This window comes from Setaria viridis, chromosome 3 (genome assembly GCF_005286985.2).
Source record: "Setaria viridis chromosome 3, Setaria_viridis_v4.0, whole genome shotgun sequence".
Classification (NCBI taxonomy): domain Eukaryota; kingdom Viridiplantae; phylum Streptophyta; class Magnoliopsida; order Poales; family Poaceae; genus Setaria; species Setaria viridis.
In genome coordinates this window covers 7,584,650-7,602,475 of record NC_048265.2, presented here as the reverse complement: position 1 = coordinate 7,602,475, position 17,826 = coordinate 7,584,650, and the positions used below count along the sequence as shown (strand labels likewise).

The 17,826-nt window shown below is 47.4% G+C and overlaps 1 protein-coding gene across 2 annotated transcripts; it reads left to right on the top strand.

The window, feature by feature from the left end:
* Positions 1–9,073: 9,073 nt before the first annotated feature.
* LOC117847437 (IQ domain-containing protein IQM1) lies at positions 9,074–12,950 on the top strand. Of its 2 annotated transcripts, none has more exons than XM_034728652.2 (9): positions 9,074–9,391; positions 10,165–10,702; positions 10,833–10,898; positions 11,019–11,107; positions 11,201–11,288; positions 11,416–11,553; positions 11,696–11,788; positions 11,905–12,006; positions 12,125–12,950. In XM_034728652.2, exons 2-9 carry the CDS (start codon positions 10,181–10,183, stop codon positions 12,692–12,694), a joined length of 1,668 nt encoding a protein of 555 aa, XP_034584543.1. In that variant the 5' UTR covers positions 9,074–9,391; positions 10,165–10,180; the 3' UTR covers positions 12,695–12,950. The 2 variants fall into 2 exon arrangements, with proteins under 2 accessions (XP_034584543.1, XP_034584542.1); XM_034728651.2 differs by having other exon boundaries at positions 11,905–12,012.
* The last annotated feature ends 4,876 nt before the right edge of the window (positions 12,951–17,826 follow it).

Genomic DNA, 17,826 nt, shown 5'->3' with positions numbered 1-17,826 from the left:
CGCTGCATCTACCAGTGCCGATGTCGGCATACAGAGTTTTGATTTCCTGCGCCGCTTGCGGCTTGCTTGTCGGTGTGCCTGATCCAACCGAGGCGGTTAGCTAGATTAGGGTTCGCTGCTGCCTCACATGCCGTCAATGGTTTTGTTTCCTTCCGGTTTAAAGATATGCATATACTATATATACTATATAAATCAGTGACAGACAGGTACGTTACGTAGGTCCTGTCTCGTGAGGATAAGACAAGGCGAAGGAACAGATTGCTAGCTAGCTTCCTCATGGCTTATTACAAGGGATCTAGCGCCATGCATGCATGTCATAGAGCGGCCGCCGGCCTGGCAAGTAGGAGTATTTTCTACAGGCTTCCGGACCATTTTAATCTGGGAGCTACCTACCAGAGCCAACTGAATGAAAACGGTAATTTTCAATCGACAATAGACCGTCCCATGGAGATCGGAAGGGCAGGCTTTAATTCTTTTTTTCTCCATCATCGATCATCTTCAACCTTGTACTTGCCATGGTTTTGGCGCTCTCGCTTTCAGTTTCTTCAGCTGTACGTGCCATCATCTCGCTCCCCAACAAACCCCGTCCGCCAGTCCACCACATGTTCTGGCGGCGCTTTGGCTGGCGTCCGGTGGGTCTGTAGTCGCCGCCAACCACCACGCTAATCCGGCCATGATTTGGCTCACCCATATATATATCTCCATTCCACCGCCGTCTCGGTCGATGCACTGCAAAGTGCAATCCATCGCAGCTCTCAAAACCGAAAACCTCCGGCCATGAACCTCGTTGAGGATCTCGCCGGCAAGAAGCTGATGATGATCGATCCATTCCATTTCCAGTCAATTGAAGGCTGTGATTATTGCAGCTGCTTGGGCTACGGCTGTACAGACCACAGCTCACCAAGCAGCTGTTGCAGTAGGCTAAATCGGCTGGCTGCTGCAGCCTATAGGCGTGTGCCTCAATTTACGGGGAGATCGACTCCCAAACATGGATGCACGACATTTTTATAGAACCACCTTTCAAATTCTATGACATGGCTGTGAAATAAACTACACCCACCGTTGTTTATTTTTTTTACATGAAGTATGCAACACTGCAAATTTAGCTAGACTCATCATACATTTGATGAACAATAAGAAAAATGTACGGGTGTGTGTTCGTCTTACTTAAACCTCCGATGGGCTTTATTCGGCCCATATGCCAGTCTCCTCCTCCCCCCCGCGGCTCACGATTCGCTCAGTCAGGCTTTCCTCAGCGTTGTGGGCCAATTTTATATGTTTTCTGCGCAGTGTGGCCACATTGGGCCTACTAAGTCCGAGTTTGTCTTTGGGCCAATTAATTGCTGTGAGCCCCTGAATCAACTTACTTCATCAAAAGAAAACGATGCACAAGCTTCGATATTTTGGAGCAGCAAGCGCATGCTTGACGCTTGAAACTGGCCGTCTCATCAATCGCGAAAAAAAAATCCAAATCTTTTTCTGTAAATATTTTATTACTGTTATCCGTGTACAAGACTGCAAGATCCACGCACTACTGCCCAAAATATCGCTTTGCAGCTCCTGAATCTTAAAATTCCTAGGGTCCACATGTCACACTGTGCAGCTGGCTCGTACTCTTCCGTACGCACGGATTATCTAATGGGCGACGGTTGTTTATGGACAGATAACCTTACACTGAGCTGCTGTCACAACTCAGTTCCACGCATGTCCAAGCCCTGATCGAACCCTCACCACAAAGGAAACGAAGTGTTTGTTGACCTGTTCCATCCTACACAGCTGACAGCTCTACAAGCATCCATCAATGACGACTTCTCGTGTTGTATTGTAAGTATATTAGGGCACTGCCTTGATTGCCAAGGAAGCAAACAATACGTAACAGGTTGCTCAGCAGGCAGACACCTGGCAGTGCAAGAGCCTGCATTATGAGAGTCGTGGCGATAGCTTAGCTTAGGAAACTCTGACTAATACAAGAAGGGTTATCTAATGGCAACTAGAGTGATCTGATTTTGTTTTGGAAAGAACGTGAAAGAATTATATTCCTAGTATGTTCATATAGAAGAATCAAGGCAACTTCATTTGAGGAAAAGAAGAAAGCATAGGTCTTCCCTTATAAGTTAAATTACACGAATCTTTGGGAAATATTTAAGGCGTATAGATTTCAGTTGAAGCTGCCCTTGACTTTTAATACGTTCATCCTATCCAGAAGTTTGAACTTGAGATTCAGTTAGACCCTGTTTGGGAGGAGGGTGCTAAAATTAGCTCTGGAGTAAAGTTTAGCCCCCTCAAATGAAGGGGCTAAAGTTTAGCACTTGGGGTGTTTGGGTGAGGAGCTAAACTTTAACTCTTATGTTGATAAAAGATCTATTTACCCATATTTTCTCTCCTCTCCTTTACCCTTCTCTGTTTTTCCTTCTCAACTTCTTCCTTCCTGTGATGAGGCCGTGCGTTTTCTTGCCGTTGGCCCTGCCGATCATCTCCTCCAGCCATCCCCGGTCGTTGACGCCGTGGCTTAGCACCATCTCCTCCATGGACCGCCGGAAGTCGCCGTACGGGTCGGCGGACTCGATGGCCAGCGCCATCGCCCCGCCGCAGTGGACGCCCCAGGTTGCTTCTTCACCTTCGCAATGGAGCTCGTGGAGTCGGGCTCGAAGAAGAGCCTGCTGTGGGACCGGAGCCCGTGGATGAAGACCTCGTCCTCGTCCGCGAGGTGAGGCGGAGGCGGAGGGGACAACCTCGGCGAGTGCGGCCTCGTCAGCGACCTCGTGCACCGTCGGATTGAAGCCGAGCCCCCCACGCCCTGCTACCGCACCGGCGTATTGAAGCCGTCGTCCCCCGCGCCCTGCTACTGCCCTGCCGCGCCTGGTCCGCGTAGACGGCAAGGATGCCCTCCTCGACCGCGGTGTGTGCTGCTTGCTCGGGTGTGAGGCGCGCCCATCGAGCTTCCCCTGCGGCTTGCGGAGGGCGGCAGATCTCGCGTGCTGGAGGAGGCGGAGTCGGGCGGAGGCGGCTGGCCGGGCCGAGCTTGCCCACGGGGAGAGGTGGCGACAGGCCGAACAGCGGCGGCGTGACCGGGCAAAGGGCGACAGGGTGGGCCGGAGGAGGCGGGGCGGAGGCGGTTGGCCGGGCTGAGCTTGCCAACGGGGAGCGGGAGGAGAAGATGGCGGCAGGACTGGACCGCCTCCTCGCCCTCGGATCCGGCGGCCTACAACGAGGATGGGGAGCAAGAGGGAGCTCGGCGGGGAGGAGAGAGAGAGAGAGCGCGCGCGACGGGGAGGAGAGAGAGACGGGGGCAGCGGGGGAAAAGAAACAACCAGGACCACTTTTAGTCCATTTAGTCCATTTTAACACCCCTTGAAGGGCTAAAGGATTATGGGGTGCTAAATCTTAGCCCTCCAGTTTTTGTCCTGTGTTTGGCACCAAAAGAGCTAAAATGGACTAAAATGGGGTGCTAAAGTTTAGCACCCCTCTCCCAAACACCCCTTTAGTGTTTTTTTAATGCATCTATCAAATGTCTATAATCTTGCAGTTTATTAGCACCGCACAGAATTTGCTTCTTGCGACGTTCTGTCTTGTCCTCAAATTCAGGATAGCTGCCTGTTGGAGTTGAATGGTTCTGTAGTTGCTGACTAGATCCAAGAACACATCCCTCCAAGTGAATTTATATTAAGGGCTTTGTCTATTTCGCTTTTGACCCTAAACCCGATTATGCACGTGTATATATTAGTGCTCTTTTATGCACTTTAAGTGGAAAAAAAATGCTAATCCATTTTTTATTCTAGTGTTTTTTGCAAGAGCACTCATATACACGAGCGGCTATTTCGGTTTGCTAATCCATTTACTTTAAGGTTAGGGATTTATTTATTACTGTTCTTAATTAGAGGGAGGCTGCTGGTGGAGGCAAGCAGCTGGCCCAGTAGTGGTGCCGGGTGCTAGAACTAGAATTGGCCCTTGTTGAACTGTATACTTGCTGAAAACTTAATCTCTGTGTAACTCTCAGAAACGACCTTCGGTACCGGTTGGAAACCTTCCTTTAATACCGGTTTTTGCAACCAGTATTATTAGTTAAAAGGTGTCTTTAGTACTGAGTGCAACAACCGGTACTAAAAGATATTAAAAAAATGAAAAAAAGGAAATCATCTTGCCCGAGCCCAAGCCCCGCCAGCCCGAGCCCGGCCCCGCCGCCCTCCCGCTCACTGCCCTCCCGCCCGGCCCCCGCCGCCGCCTCCCGCTTGGCCCCTGCCGCCCTCCCGCCGCCCCTCCCGCTCGGCCCCTGCCGCCGCCCTCCTGCCTCCCTTCGACCACCGGCGCATGCAGATGAGAGAGGGAGGGAGGGAGGGAGTGAGAGAAGAAGGGAGAGAGGAGGGAGGGAGAGAGGAGGGAGACTGGCGCCGGGCCAAGTGAGAAGGAGGGAGGGAGGGGGAGCGGATAAGGAGAGGGGAAGCGGGCCAATGGACCGGGGGAGTGACGGAAAATGTGGATGTAGCTCTTTAGTACCGGGTGGGAACACCTGGTACTAATGTCCACCCTTTGTCTCCACCCGGTACTAATGTGTGACCTTTAGTACCGGGTGGAGCTCCCACCCAGTACTAGAGGAGGTCATAGGGGCTCTGTGTTAGATTCGGTACTAATGCTCACATTAGTATCGGGTTAAAAACTAAGCGATACTATCCGATGATGAATGTACATATTTCTAGTAGTGTCTATGACGTCAGTCCTTTCCTTCGTTGGACTACCCGCGGAACGCGTTAGGAGGAGCCACGCAAGCTCGATCATATCGATGTGCCAAAAAAACGAATGCGCTGGCTCAAGTCCAGATGATGCAACCGCTTGGATCATCTTTTGTTGACCGGGTGTCGACTCGTTCTGCGACGACGGATTAATGGCACTCGCACCGCACCGTCGTACGATGCGGGGGCGGCAGAATGTGAAGGTGCTTCTGCTGCTTCCATGGCATAATGCCGTTGAAAACTCACTGCTGAGGAAAGCGCCGTGCGTGGGGTAGTAAAAAGGTTGCAGTGGATCGAGTTGAATGGAACAATTCCAGGGCGGCGACACTTCCAGGGCTCAGGGCAGACCGCCACCAGACGCGTTGTTCCCCGGGGACCAACCGCTTGCTAGGTTTCCGCACGTCACATCTTTTTTCTCACTGCTACAGCTTTGGATCAAAATTTTTCGGCCGCACACCTTTGGCGCAGCCGCAGCTTTGACGTGGCTCATTGCACAGTCCGCTGTACATGCACAAAACATACACCAATAATTTATGGCAAACTGATAAACTTTTTAGCGACGCAAAACTTTTTCGAGTGAAGGCATGACCAAAAGTACGACCCCGACCACTCGGATGTTTATACGCACAAAACAATTTTAAAAAAATGCTGCAGCAATTCATCCATACCCATACAGATTTGTCAACGGAGTTGATGCTTTGTTGGCAAGCTCGTTCGGAGCGAGTTGACTTGCACATCACACTGTGCTTAATCGAGACGCATCCAGCCGTCGTTGACCCGACGCCCTGCCGGCTGCGGCGGGGGCAGGTAAGCGACCAGGCTTCACTCGCAAGGAATTAATCCAGTCCGGTCAGGATGAAATGACACGTACGCCGTCGTCGTCGTCTCGGTGTGGCTGTCTCTAGTGTGCTATCCTTTTCGTCCCCGTGTGGACGAGCGGCGCGCTTTTCCGTTTATCTCTATCTGCCATGCATCAACTTTGTTCATCCTGTGAAAGTATGTTTCCGCGTTGAAGAAATTGCACATGTAAATCGAACAGGGAACGGCAATCTAATCTGTACTACTACATGAGAGCCGTCCATCCTGATAATTTTAACAGTAGAAATAAATGGAGTACCCTACTAGGAAGTAAAAAATAATCCTTAAATTAATTTATTTTTTATTGTTTTTTCATCAGACAGTGGAAATAAAAGAAGTACTCTGAAGTACCAACGAGTACCGATGGATACATTTAAACCATCGTAAAAGAGTTTTTCACATTTATAAAGAGGCATTGCATGGAGATAAGAGAAAGCTCGAAGGGAGAAACTTGAGGGAGCAAAATGTATGGGATACTTCGTACTAGAGAATCTCATCGGCTCCCATAAAAAAAAAGAAAAAAAATAGAATCAGCTACAGTATCTCACCCTGTTTAGAAAACACGAGAGAGCACATGACAAGTGTTCGAAGAACGCTCGTGACAGCTCGAATTAGCAGCTGGGATCGGATCCGCGAGTTTATTTGGCCGATGAGGTGTACACACGCCCTGAACCACACTAACAAGTACTCCCTCTGTTCCAAATTATGAGTTGAAGAATCAAACCATTTTATATTTGATCAAAATTATAGAGAGGATCATAAAGGTTTATGACACCGAATAGATGTACTATGAAAATATATTTAATAAAGAAATTAATGGTATTATTTGGTATCATGAAAATATTAATACTTTATTGTACAAATTTGGTCAAACTTGATATATTTTGACTCTAAAATTTTTTTGAAACAACTTGTAATTTGGAACGGAGTGTCCAAAAATATTATATGTATAATATGCAAGTAGGTCAACAAATAGAGCAGGCGTCATCAAGCTCGTGAGCTGGGTCTTACAGATATACTAATCTCATCAAACTAGCGCTTGCTAATCCGCCCGCGTGGCGGCCTGCCATTTGTCGCCGTACCGTGGCCACAGGGCTCATTCAAGGTGATCGACCCTCCGATCCGACCTTGTGTGGCATGTACGCGATTAGCGAAGATGGGGGAGATTAGCTAAGCACGGTGGTTTGTTGAGCGAGGCTTAGCTCGTGGGAGAAATATTTATTGGTGGGTGCCCTATGCCGACGGAGACTCCTCGTGCGCGCCGAGAATCATCCTAAGCTACGCGGCGATGCACCCACCGCGTGCACCGTCCCCTGCGGACCGTGGGTCCCACCGGCAGCGACACGTTCGCCGCCTGTCCGTACAGCGTGTTGGTCGGTCCCGTTGGTATGTACAGTACGTACGTGAGGTGTGAAACGGAGCACATCTCAGCTCAGCGCGTATGTCATGGATCACGCCACGTCGTGCAGCGGTGGGTGTCGTCGCCTGCCGCTTCCGGGTCAAATTGCAGGGAGACCCCTCGGTTGCTGACTATTTGACTGTGCAAGCTGAAACGGGCGGACTCCCGCTCTCCCGACGTATCCAGGGAAGTCGGAATGCTGACTTTTACGTACTCAGCTGTTGTCTGCCTCAATTCATGTGTTTACTCTGTCAAAATGATATTTTTGACATCACTTTCCTAGAAAAAGGATAAACGGGAAGGCACCAATCTCTTTCTACCTTATCTCTATAGATCAGAATAAAGTTCTTGCTCACAAGCTAAAAGTGGTATGAATAATGAGGCCATCCTAATCAACAAGACGTGTCATGCATGACGATGCGTTTCGACACGTCAACTTTTTAAGTCTGTGGAAATCAGGACATATGGCAGTTTCCTGATTATTAATTTCTACACGCCAATTATATCTCTGTTCTAGCATTCTACTGCGACTTGGCAAAATAAAGTAATAAACAACCAAATAACAAATGAAATACTAGTTCAAACTTTTTATTTGCATGATGACGCGACTGATCATATATGAAACAAGAGATCGATTTTCCATGCATGGCCGGATGAACGGCGGCCTTGACCACCCCATGCATGTACTCTGAATCGAAACCGGGTCCGGTCCAAGGCCACGACCTGTTCCTCGGTTGCTTTCATGCTCGGCTGCCAACCACCAGCACTCATCTCGAGCTACATGGGAAACCATATGCAAGCCATCCACGACCATGAATAAAATGGCACCAAGCTAGCTGCCTCTCTGACTCTTCCGCGCTGCTGCAGCTTGGCCCTTTGAACGCTTCTGGCTCGAGTCACCCACTACGGTCTACTCGCTGCATGGTCCAGTGCCATTACCCACATCGGTGGTGCTTTATGCAGCTCAAAAGCAGGATTACGCAGAAAGGTCATTAGGCATTTTCTGTGCTGGTCCATTGAAGCACAACTAAATTAAATGAAAGGGTGTCCAATTTGGTACACGTGCAATCAAACAGTTCAAATATTTGGCTGCCTGTGTCTCTACTTCTGAATTTGATCGAAAAAGCATGATCGTCATCGTAATATCGCTAACCTATTGCTTCATAGAGAAGTAGTGACTAGTCATTGTTGATCAAATTATTAATCACGCGCAAGAAAAAGAGTTGATCAAAATATTTGAAGACTGCATCATATTAAAAAAATGACACTTTTTTTTGAACACATGGAGTGTATTTTTTTTTTCAAATTCAATATACATTTAAGATATTCTGTCCTTCCTATCCTTGTACTTTACAGTAATAAAGGCTCAAAAACTATTTTGTTTTCGCTAGGACCTCAGCAAAATCCAAACACAATCAATTCTAGTGTTTTTGAAGGTTGTGAGTGGCATTGTTAAATATTGTATTATGTATGCTGCCTTGCATTTTGGGATTATATAAGTTGTATTGAGAATACTATTGTATTATGTAGATGTAGTAATTAGCATTTCTAAAATTTGGGCTTAATTGCACGTCAGAGAGCTCTTGCAGGAGTGGCTGCATACCAAGAGAGATTACGAGATGAAATCCAAAAACTCCAAATATAACAGGCTTAATATGTTGTTGGCGGCAATTGAACATTGTTTATTTAGTAGAAAACATATGGGCCATACCAATCGGATAATTTTTTATCACCAAAATTTTTTTATGCAGGGCTTGCTATTCCGTTACAATTTGCTCCTGAAACTACCTATTTCTGTTTCATGAAGGATCTTCCAAGGGATCAAAGCGAAAAAAGAAATGAGCACTACTAGTAATAAGAAAATTTTGGCACTATGTGCATCTTGAAGAATTTCAATATCTTTGCCTATATATGAGTTATGATAGATAGCTCCAATATCCAAAAGAAAGATTTACGTGTAGTTGTTCCTCTGACGCGGATACAAGTTTGAACAAAGAAGGGCGTGTATTGGGAAAAAAGAGGTTGGGCAAGGTGTAAACTGGAATAACATTCAGTTCAAACCATTTAAAACCTGCCACAGCGTCGCAAGTTCAGCATCAGCCGTGAGCAAAGACTCTTTGGATTTCTTGGAGGACGGGGAACACGGAACGATCTCGCTGGCTGCTCCTGTATTTTTTCCACGTCTCCGGGGGAGCGGCGGCCCCACGCCGGCGCGGGGCCCGGTCCTAGATTTCGTTATATATATGAGAGAGCAGTGACAACCCCTGAGGTTGCAGTGCATCACCAACAGCTAGCCACATCGGATTCCAGCTAATTCCATAGCTTCGTCTCAGCAGCAGCTCCCAAGTTTTCAGCTGTTCCTGTTCTTTGGGAGAAGGGTGGGTTCCCACTCCGAGACCATCACCAGGTAAGGATCATGGAGCTCTTTCCTTCTGCTCTCAAATTAGGTGTAGCTTTTGCTCATGGTTTTGGGGGCTTGGGTTCTTCTTGCTGCGGATTGGGATTAGTGCGTGAGCTGCTAGCTGCAGAGTTCTTAATTCGCTCAAAAATGTGATCTTGAGACCTGTACCTGATGCTTAGTGTCTGAACTCTGAAGTAGTGCGCGTTAATGTTTCGGTTGTTCTTGAGCGCCAAATGCAGAATTCGGAATCAATTTTTGATCTTTGAAGCCTCTACCCTGTTGTTTTCCCTTGCGAGTTAGCAGATATTGTAGATAGGGGAAAAAAAAAGTTTCGTCAGCAGTGACGCGGGCTTCAGGTTCTTGGATCCTGTTAAGCTCAATGCAGTTCATGCCGTCGCCTTTGCTGGTTTAGATGCAGGGATCCTAGACAGAAGTCAAATCTTTAGGCCCCTGTGATGACCTTTTTGCTTGGTAAAGCTGAATGTTTTAAAGGCGCGGCCGCTATCTTGCGTTCAGCTTTTGTTTATGCTGCTATGGTGGCAGCCGTGGAATTTCTTGGATGTGGTTGGTCTCCAGTCGTTTCCGCCGGCGGCTCAACCTGCGCTGGTTCCTAGTGTTTGTTTGGTTCACTTCATTCTTTCTTCTCTCTGACTTTGACCATGTCATGAGAGCACACCTGCCCTGTCTCCCTCTCTTTTCTTCTTGCAAGTTGCTTCCGATCACTGTGCCATCGTACAAGCTGACGCTGAATTTGCATTTCTGAAAAATAAAATTTTCAGGGCGAGTGTTCAGTTTATGGGATTGTACCGCAACGAATGGGCTGAAGCTCTTGGCATCGAGATCTCCAGCCCGAGGACGAAGGACGGCGCCATGGTGGTGAACAGAGTCTCCCCTCTGTGGGATGACCAGGAGAAGCTCTGCTTCCCCAAGGGCAAACTGCTCCCGTCACTCAGCTTCAAGCTGTGGGAGGCGGAGGCGGCGGTGGCTTCGATAGTGGACCGCGGCAGCAGGCCGAGCCAGATCAACGCCGACGACGGCGGCGAGGTGGTGTTCATGGCATCGCCGCCGTCGCCGAGCCCCCGCGTCTCCCCCAGCCCCAAGTGCGAGCTCGACGCCGCGGCGGTGAAGCTGCAGAAGGTGTACAAGAGCTACCGCACGCGGAGGAACCTCGCCGACTGCGCCGTCGTCGTCGAGGAGCTGTGGTGGAAGGCGCTCGACTTCGCGTCCCTCAAGCACAGCTCCGTCTCCTTCTTCAACGGCGGCAAGCCCGAGACGGCGGCGTCGCGGTGGGCGCGCGCCAGGACGAGGGTGGCCAAGGTACCCCACCACGCTTTACAGCTGTTGGTCCGCCAGAAATGCTCATCGAGATGCGTTTGGAATTCCATCGGAATCGCAGCTGCTGACGCGAGCTTTCTTTTTGTTTTTGTTTCGTTGCTCTCGATTGCAGCTTGGCAAGGGTCTGTCGAAGAACGGCAAGGCGCAGAAGCTGGCGAGGCAGCACTGGCTCGAAGCTGTAAGTCACATGCTACTTAACCTAGGATCTAAAATAGAATTTAAGATCCAGTGAGATTGCAGCGAGTGATTATTTGTTTACTGATCCTGCTGCTCTTTTTCTGAATGTGCTTGCTGGCAGATTGACCCGAGGCATCGGTATGGGCACAATTTGCATATCTATTATGATGTCTGGTCCAAGAGCGAGAGTACAGAACCCTTCTTTTATTGGTGAGTGAACCTGAGTTCTGTCGTTCGAATTTGAATTTGCCAGTTTGAAAATGAGGCTAATGTAAAGTGCATATTCTTTTATGAAATGTACAGGTTGGACATTGGGGAAGGCAAAGAAGTAAACCTTGAGAAATGCCCTAGGAGTAAACTTCAGAGCCAGTGCATCAAGTACCTTGGACCGGTAGGCACCTCAACCCAAACACCTTTTTATAATGAAAAAAATTAGCATTCTGTTAATGATTTGTCAGTCTGGAATAATTGGATGATCAGCTGATCCTTTCTCTTGCGTTTCTCGCTATGAATTGCAGAAAGAAAGACAAGAGTATGAAGTTGTAGTGGAGAGTGGAAAACTAGTGTACAAGAAAAATGGAGCTTTTGTTCAAACTTTGGATGATTCCAAGTGGATTTTCGTCCTCAGCACCACCAAGGCGCTCTATGTTGGACAGGTAAACATAAATTTCAGTTATATAGACTGCACTTGTAGCAACTCCTATAAGCTGATTTTCATAAACCGAATTTGTTCTGTCGAGATACAATTGCTTGCTGTATTGGTTCTGAAGTTCTTGTTCTTGTTTTGGCTATGGGCAGAAGAAGAAAGGATCATTTCAGCACTCGAGTTTCCTAGCTGGTGGGGCCATAACATCTGCCGGAAGATTGGTCGTCAAAGAAGGAATCCTCAAGGTATGTTCATACAATCATACATGAAAATAAATCTTGTTTCCATACGTTGAAAAACGGTGCCGCTCATTCAGAAAACTTGTCTGACATAACTGACGGTGCTGCCTACATTTCTTCAGGCCATATGGCCGTACAGCGGCCACTACCTTCCAACTGAAGAGAACTTCAGAGAGTTCATCCGGTACCTTGAGGAGAACGGCGTCGACCTCACCGACGTCAAGGTAAATGTTAGTACCAAATCTCACATCAATTCGTATGTCAGACAATTATCTATTCCTAAGAGTGTTTACATCAAGATTCAGAACTGATATGACACACAAATGCCATGGTTTCTTTCAGAAATCCCCAATCGACAAAGACGACGAGTACCCCTTGCTGAGCAAACCTGACGCTCAGCCCAACGCCACTGTGTCCGACGACACCAACGGGACAGATCACGCCACGGCGGCCGCAGCTGCCGATGAGCAGATGAGTGAGTCCGAGGTGGTCGACGGCGATGTTCGCCGGACAACCGACGACGGAAACATGAGTGAAGCAGAGGAGGACGACGCTGACATCCACTCTCACACTGACACCGAACAAGAGGCGCACAGTTCAGAGCAGCCGCCGGCGAACGGTGATGCTTCTGAGCACGGCAAGAACCACCTGATGTGCCGGTGGTCGACGGGAACGGGCCCACGCATCCGGTGCGTTCGTGACTACCCGCAGGACCTCCAGTCCAGGGCGCTGGAGCACGTTAACCTCTCGCCGAGGCTCAGCGGCTCGCCGTCAAGGAAGAGGGACCCGGTGCCGTCGCCTCGGCCGAGCCCGGCGATGATCCTGTCGCCGAGGCTGGCGTCCGTGGGGTTCCAGCCTCAGACGACGGTGTCACTCACTCTGCCCGACTTCAAGAGGAGCAGGTTGCAGTGAGTGAACAACCATTCAGTTCTCGTTTCATTGATCAGAACAATAACTGGTCAGATTGTTTACTGACAGGCCAGTGATTGTTTTGCTGCTAGCTAGGTTAGTTAGCATATTTCTTCATTTTTTTTTCTGTTCATTGTCTACCTAATTGTACAATTTTGTCAGTTTGTAGATACCATTTGTGATTCTTTTGTTAGATGTATGCACAGAGTGCATGTACATTACTTAATTAAAAGGAAAGCAAGACAGGGCAATTTTTTTATCTGAAGAAAAATTTCTTTTTCGGGGTCAGATGAAAGGGCAAGTCTCTTTACAATCATGGGTTGCGTTGTTACCTCGGATACAGAAGATACATGAATTTAGCACATAACTCTGAAGTTTGTGATGAGCAATGGGCTTGTACCTGTTTTTTTTTTTAAGATCACATATTGTACTAGTACTATGCAGGCTTCTACAGTTTGAACCTCAGGCATCACCACGGTTTGTGACTATTTTGTTTATACCAGCCTATGAACCATGAAGGTGTCCCAACTTAACAAATTTTCAAACTCTTCAAACCTTATCTAATTTTTCAGAAGTTGAAAAAAAATACTCCAGGCCGTTTAAACAAACATATAGTTCAGGACAGTTTAACTCGGCCTGTCTCGCGATCTCCTATGGGCCTGCACGCAATGATGGCCCACCTTTATGGCAAAACTAGTAAGTAGCAGCATGCCCGCCCACAGGCCTCGGCCCGTGGGCTATGAGAGGGCCGCGCATGCATTCAAGGCGGATGTCACCTAGTCAGCCCAGTACATAAGGCCCAATCCTTTCACCTCCTTTCTTTTTTTTTTTTGCTGCTCGTTCCATGATCCATCCCTTGTTCCCTTTCCAGCCATCCCTCCGCAGCTTCGCCTCCCTCCGTTCTTCTCTACAGGCTCCGTAGCCCTACGCTGCAACGCTATGTGCCCTCCTACTGTGCTCCCTGGCTACTGGCTAGCCATCTCTCCTGTACTTTCTTCTCCTTGTCACCCTTCCTTACCACGCATCGTCTCTGCGCACGATGCCGGCCCGCCGCCGTTTTGGTTCACCGCAGCCATGTTCGATGCACATAAAAGGCTCTACTAGAACAGGTTGCAAGGCTCAAAAGGTTCAGAAGTCTTATTCTTCATACTTGCTTGTGTGATAACAACATTCAGCCTCCTCGAGATTCCATCGTCACAACATCCTGACTACTCCAAAGATGATTCTTTTCTTATTACTTATTAATTTCCACTGGTGTCGTACATGCATCTATGGATCCACCAGAATGTTTGGATAGTTCTAGATACAGGACTGGACACCAAGACATATCTGACATGGAGGCTATGTGTAGGACGGGGTAGTCTACGTGACAAGCTAGGAACTAGTCGAGGATTAGTAAAATTACTCATAGCAATTAGAGTAGTACTCGCCTAGTCGAATCCGACTGGTATTTTTGTAAATCAACCGACCTGTAACCCTACCTCCGGCAATATAAGGAGAGGTAGGGACCTCCTCCAAAGCAATTCAATACAACCAACACATAGGACGTAGGGTATTACACAATCTAGCGATCCGAACCTGTCTAAATCGTGTGTCTATGTTCACCTTCGAGTTCCTGATCTCAGCAAGCCCCACAAACCAAACACTACCTCGGGCACCCCCTCGGTAAGTTGCCGGGTCTAAACACCGACAGCTAGCGCACCAAGTAGGGAGAATCGTCGAGATCATTGGGCGAGCTTAAAGGATCTCATCAAGATCAATCTATCCTACAAGACAAGAACATTGTTCTCCTATCTAATCGACGACTCGATGTGCAACTGCGTTGGAGTCCAAGGCGAAGTCTCCTATCTAATCGACGACTCGATGTGCAACTGCGTTGGAGTCCGAGGCGAAGTCGCCGAACGGGCTAATTCCGATTTAGCATCTATTCTCATCGAATTGGAATTCGAAACGGAGTGCGGAGTAGAGCAATTCACCTGCCGCGATGGAATAGAATTGGACGGCGTCAAGATGGAATCCTACAGGGAATCGATTTCCTTAGTCGAGTCCGAAGTGGAGACCAGCTTTATTGATCGGAGATGGAAAAGCACGCCAAGCATCAAAATAAAGAAATAGCTGCCGCTATTCCCTCTGGAGCTCTGGAAATCAATGGTATATTCAACTATGCGCATACTAAAAAGTTACCAGAAGGACTTCAACATGCGTGGCAACACCAACAAATCTCCGATGATGTGATCGATTACTTCTGCAAGACCAAGACGTCTACGCCGGTTCGCTAACGACTACTTCAACTACTCATCTCGACTAGAAAACTAGTCGAGGGCGGGCCTCATACCGTCAACAACTAGTCAGAATCAACTCCGTTTAGTCGGCTTTATCAACAACCGTTGTGGCTTCACTACCACCGCCACGGCTCGTCGACAATCGTCCATGAATCAAGCTAAGTCACTTTTTAAATTATTTTATATAATTTTTCTGGCTTGTTTTTCGCATGCAGGGCAACGGGCCGAGTACCTTTTTTGTGTACGCCTCTCGACAGAAATTACCCTCCGGAGCTACACTTTGCCAATTATTCCTGGAGTATATTAACCGACAGCCATGGGCTTGGTACACCAAATTACGGAGGCTATAGCCACGGATTTTGTGCACTGAGTTCCGAAAGCTCCGCCAACAGGCTCGATACATCAAATTTTGGAGGCTACGGCCACAGGTTTGGTGCACTGAGTGCTGGAGGCTCGCAGCGGCTACACCCTAAGGAGGCACAAATCCTATACGTGGCACGCTCTCCTCGCTAAAAAGTAGAAAAGTCTCAATGACTACTTTACGCAATCATGCAGTCTTTTTGTCTCAATGCCGACTACTTATTTTAAATGTCTTCTCTTAGCAGTTGTTAATCTACTCGAGCAGAACACGCCTCAATTCGTGAAAGCCTTAAATCTTCTGTCATGCCTAAACGCTAGGACGCGAGACAAAGATCTTCGTAGCAGCAGTGCCAATACGCGTACACGAGACAAAGATCTCACACGCAGTGGTAATGGCTAAATAGGGATAGAGAGTCTAAACGTAATAGGCTAACTACTCAAAAAAAATATGGTCGAAATAAGAGCATGACACACAACATTTACATTATATTCATCACTGAATAAATTTCAGTAGTTCCAAATTTTATAAATATGCTACATAATGTATGCATCTCTTTTTGTAGGTCAAGTTTCGGCGGCTACTCTCCAAGACGCTTAGCGTACCTCCAATGGCTTCGCTAGCTCCGAGGCTTGAGTGCTAAGCACCAATTACTACTTGGAATATCTCCAATGGTTAAGCTAGCTTCCAAGCTTGGGGGCTAACCGCCAAATAACTACTCAACATGGCTTCTATAGCTCACTTGGCGCATAAGCTTGGGGGCTGGATGCCGCAAAATTACTCAAAAGATGACTGGTGTGAAGACTAAAGACCTCAGATTGATTATTTAATCATTCTAAGGCTCGGGGGCTATGTGCCATGTGCCCATCGGTAAAAAAGTTTTTTCTCTGGGTTCAAAAAGGAAAATGATGTAAATTACAAGTTAACCCTCAGCCTGATTCTTCGATTCAACCTAAGACTCGGGGGCTACTCCATATGGAGTGCGATCTTCATCGCACTTCCATATAAAAATTCGAGATTGAAGGATTTAAGACCGAGTTAAATAACGCTTGAGCACATTCTAGCTGCATGGCAGTGCTCGAGTACATTTGAAGACTCAACCCGATGAAGTGCTCGAAGAACACCAAAACTAGTCGGTGAAGCCTACAAAAGTACTCGAAACTGCTGCATTTGATTACAAAGTACTTGGGGGCTTGTCGTACATGCATCTATGGGCCCATCAGAAGGTTTGGATAGTCCTAAATACGGGGCTGGACACCGAGACGTATCTGACATGGAGGCTATGGCGCAGGATGGCATAGTCTACGTGGCAAGTCAGGAACTAGTCGATGATTACAGAAAAGTACTCATAGCAATTAGCCTAGTCGAATCCAACTAGTATTCTTGTAAATATAAGGAGAGGCAGGGATCTCCTCCAAAGCAATTCAATCCAATCAACACACAGGACGTAGGGTATTACACAATCTAGCGGCCCGAACCTGTCTAAATCGTGTGTCTGTATTCACCTTCGAGTTCCTGATCTCGACGAGCCCCACAAACCAAACACTACCTCGGGCACCCCCTCGGTAAGTTGCCCGGTCTTAACACCGACAACTGGAGAGTCTTTAATTTAGTTATACTTCTACTACCTTTTTTTTTCCAGATACGATCCTATATGAAATTCGCCAACATGTAAAAGGATGGTCATGCTAGTTGCAGCCTTTTAATATATATACCTCATCAACTTGATGTAGGCATGACTCTACAACATGATCACTGCCCTTCTCAAAGTTCAATATAATAATAGCCTTTTCGTCTCAGTTGAAGCAAGTTGCTAATCATAAGACAAATTTGCATGTGAGTGCAGTTAGGGCAATTCATCAATCCAAGTTTAGTAACTGGTTGATGCTGGCAAAGTGGTGCTGGGATTTTTTTTAAACGAATCAGGCAGGAGAGCTGCCGATTATATTAAAAAGAAGGTGAAGTCCAGACTGAGCAATACAACAAATGGAAGAAAAAACAACACGAGTAGGTTGGATTGGGAATCAACACATGCTCAACTTAACTCAACTATCGGTCGGATTGGGACATCGATATGATTCACAACAACTCTAGCCAGTCGGATTGGAACATCGACACGAGCCGCACAACATCACTTCGCTCAACTTAGACATGAACACAGAGTGGTAAAATAAGTACACAAGCTATACAGAGACACGAACTCCCATGTTCCAAATTTAATTACCCAAGTTGGCCATGTTCGCCGGCCTACACGATTAGTCAACTGGCTAATTACTGATTAGGCCATGTGATGTTTGGAGATGATCGGTTTACAGGTACACGTGAAGCTGCTAAATCTAAGCAAAATTTATATCTTAATTTTATATGCACCCTAGAAATTGCTGCGGGAGCTGGTGCCATGCATCAAGAAGTCTGGATTTTCAGTTTCTAAAAGTTAGCCAAACTAAGCGCTTGGTGGTGGTGCTGGTCCTAGGAGTTAAATACCACGTGCCTAT

What these genes read in the sequence shown, in the direction of transcription:
- LOC117847437 (XM_034728651.2), top strand. Translation starts at nt 10,181, where the DNA reads ATGGGATTGTACCGCAACGAATGGGCTGAAGCTCTTGGCATCGAGATC. An exon ending in ACAGAACCCTTCTTTTATTG is followed by an intron (nt 11,108 to 11,200) that starts GTGAGTGAACCT and finishes TGAAATGTACAG; the next exon opens with GTTGGACATTGGGGAAGGCA. An exon ending in GCATCAAGTACCTTGGACCG is followed by an intron (nt 11,289 to 11,415) that starts GTAGGCACCTCA and finishes TATGAATTGCAG; the next exon opens with AAAGAAAGACAAGAGTATGA.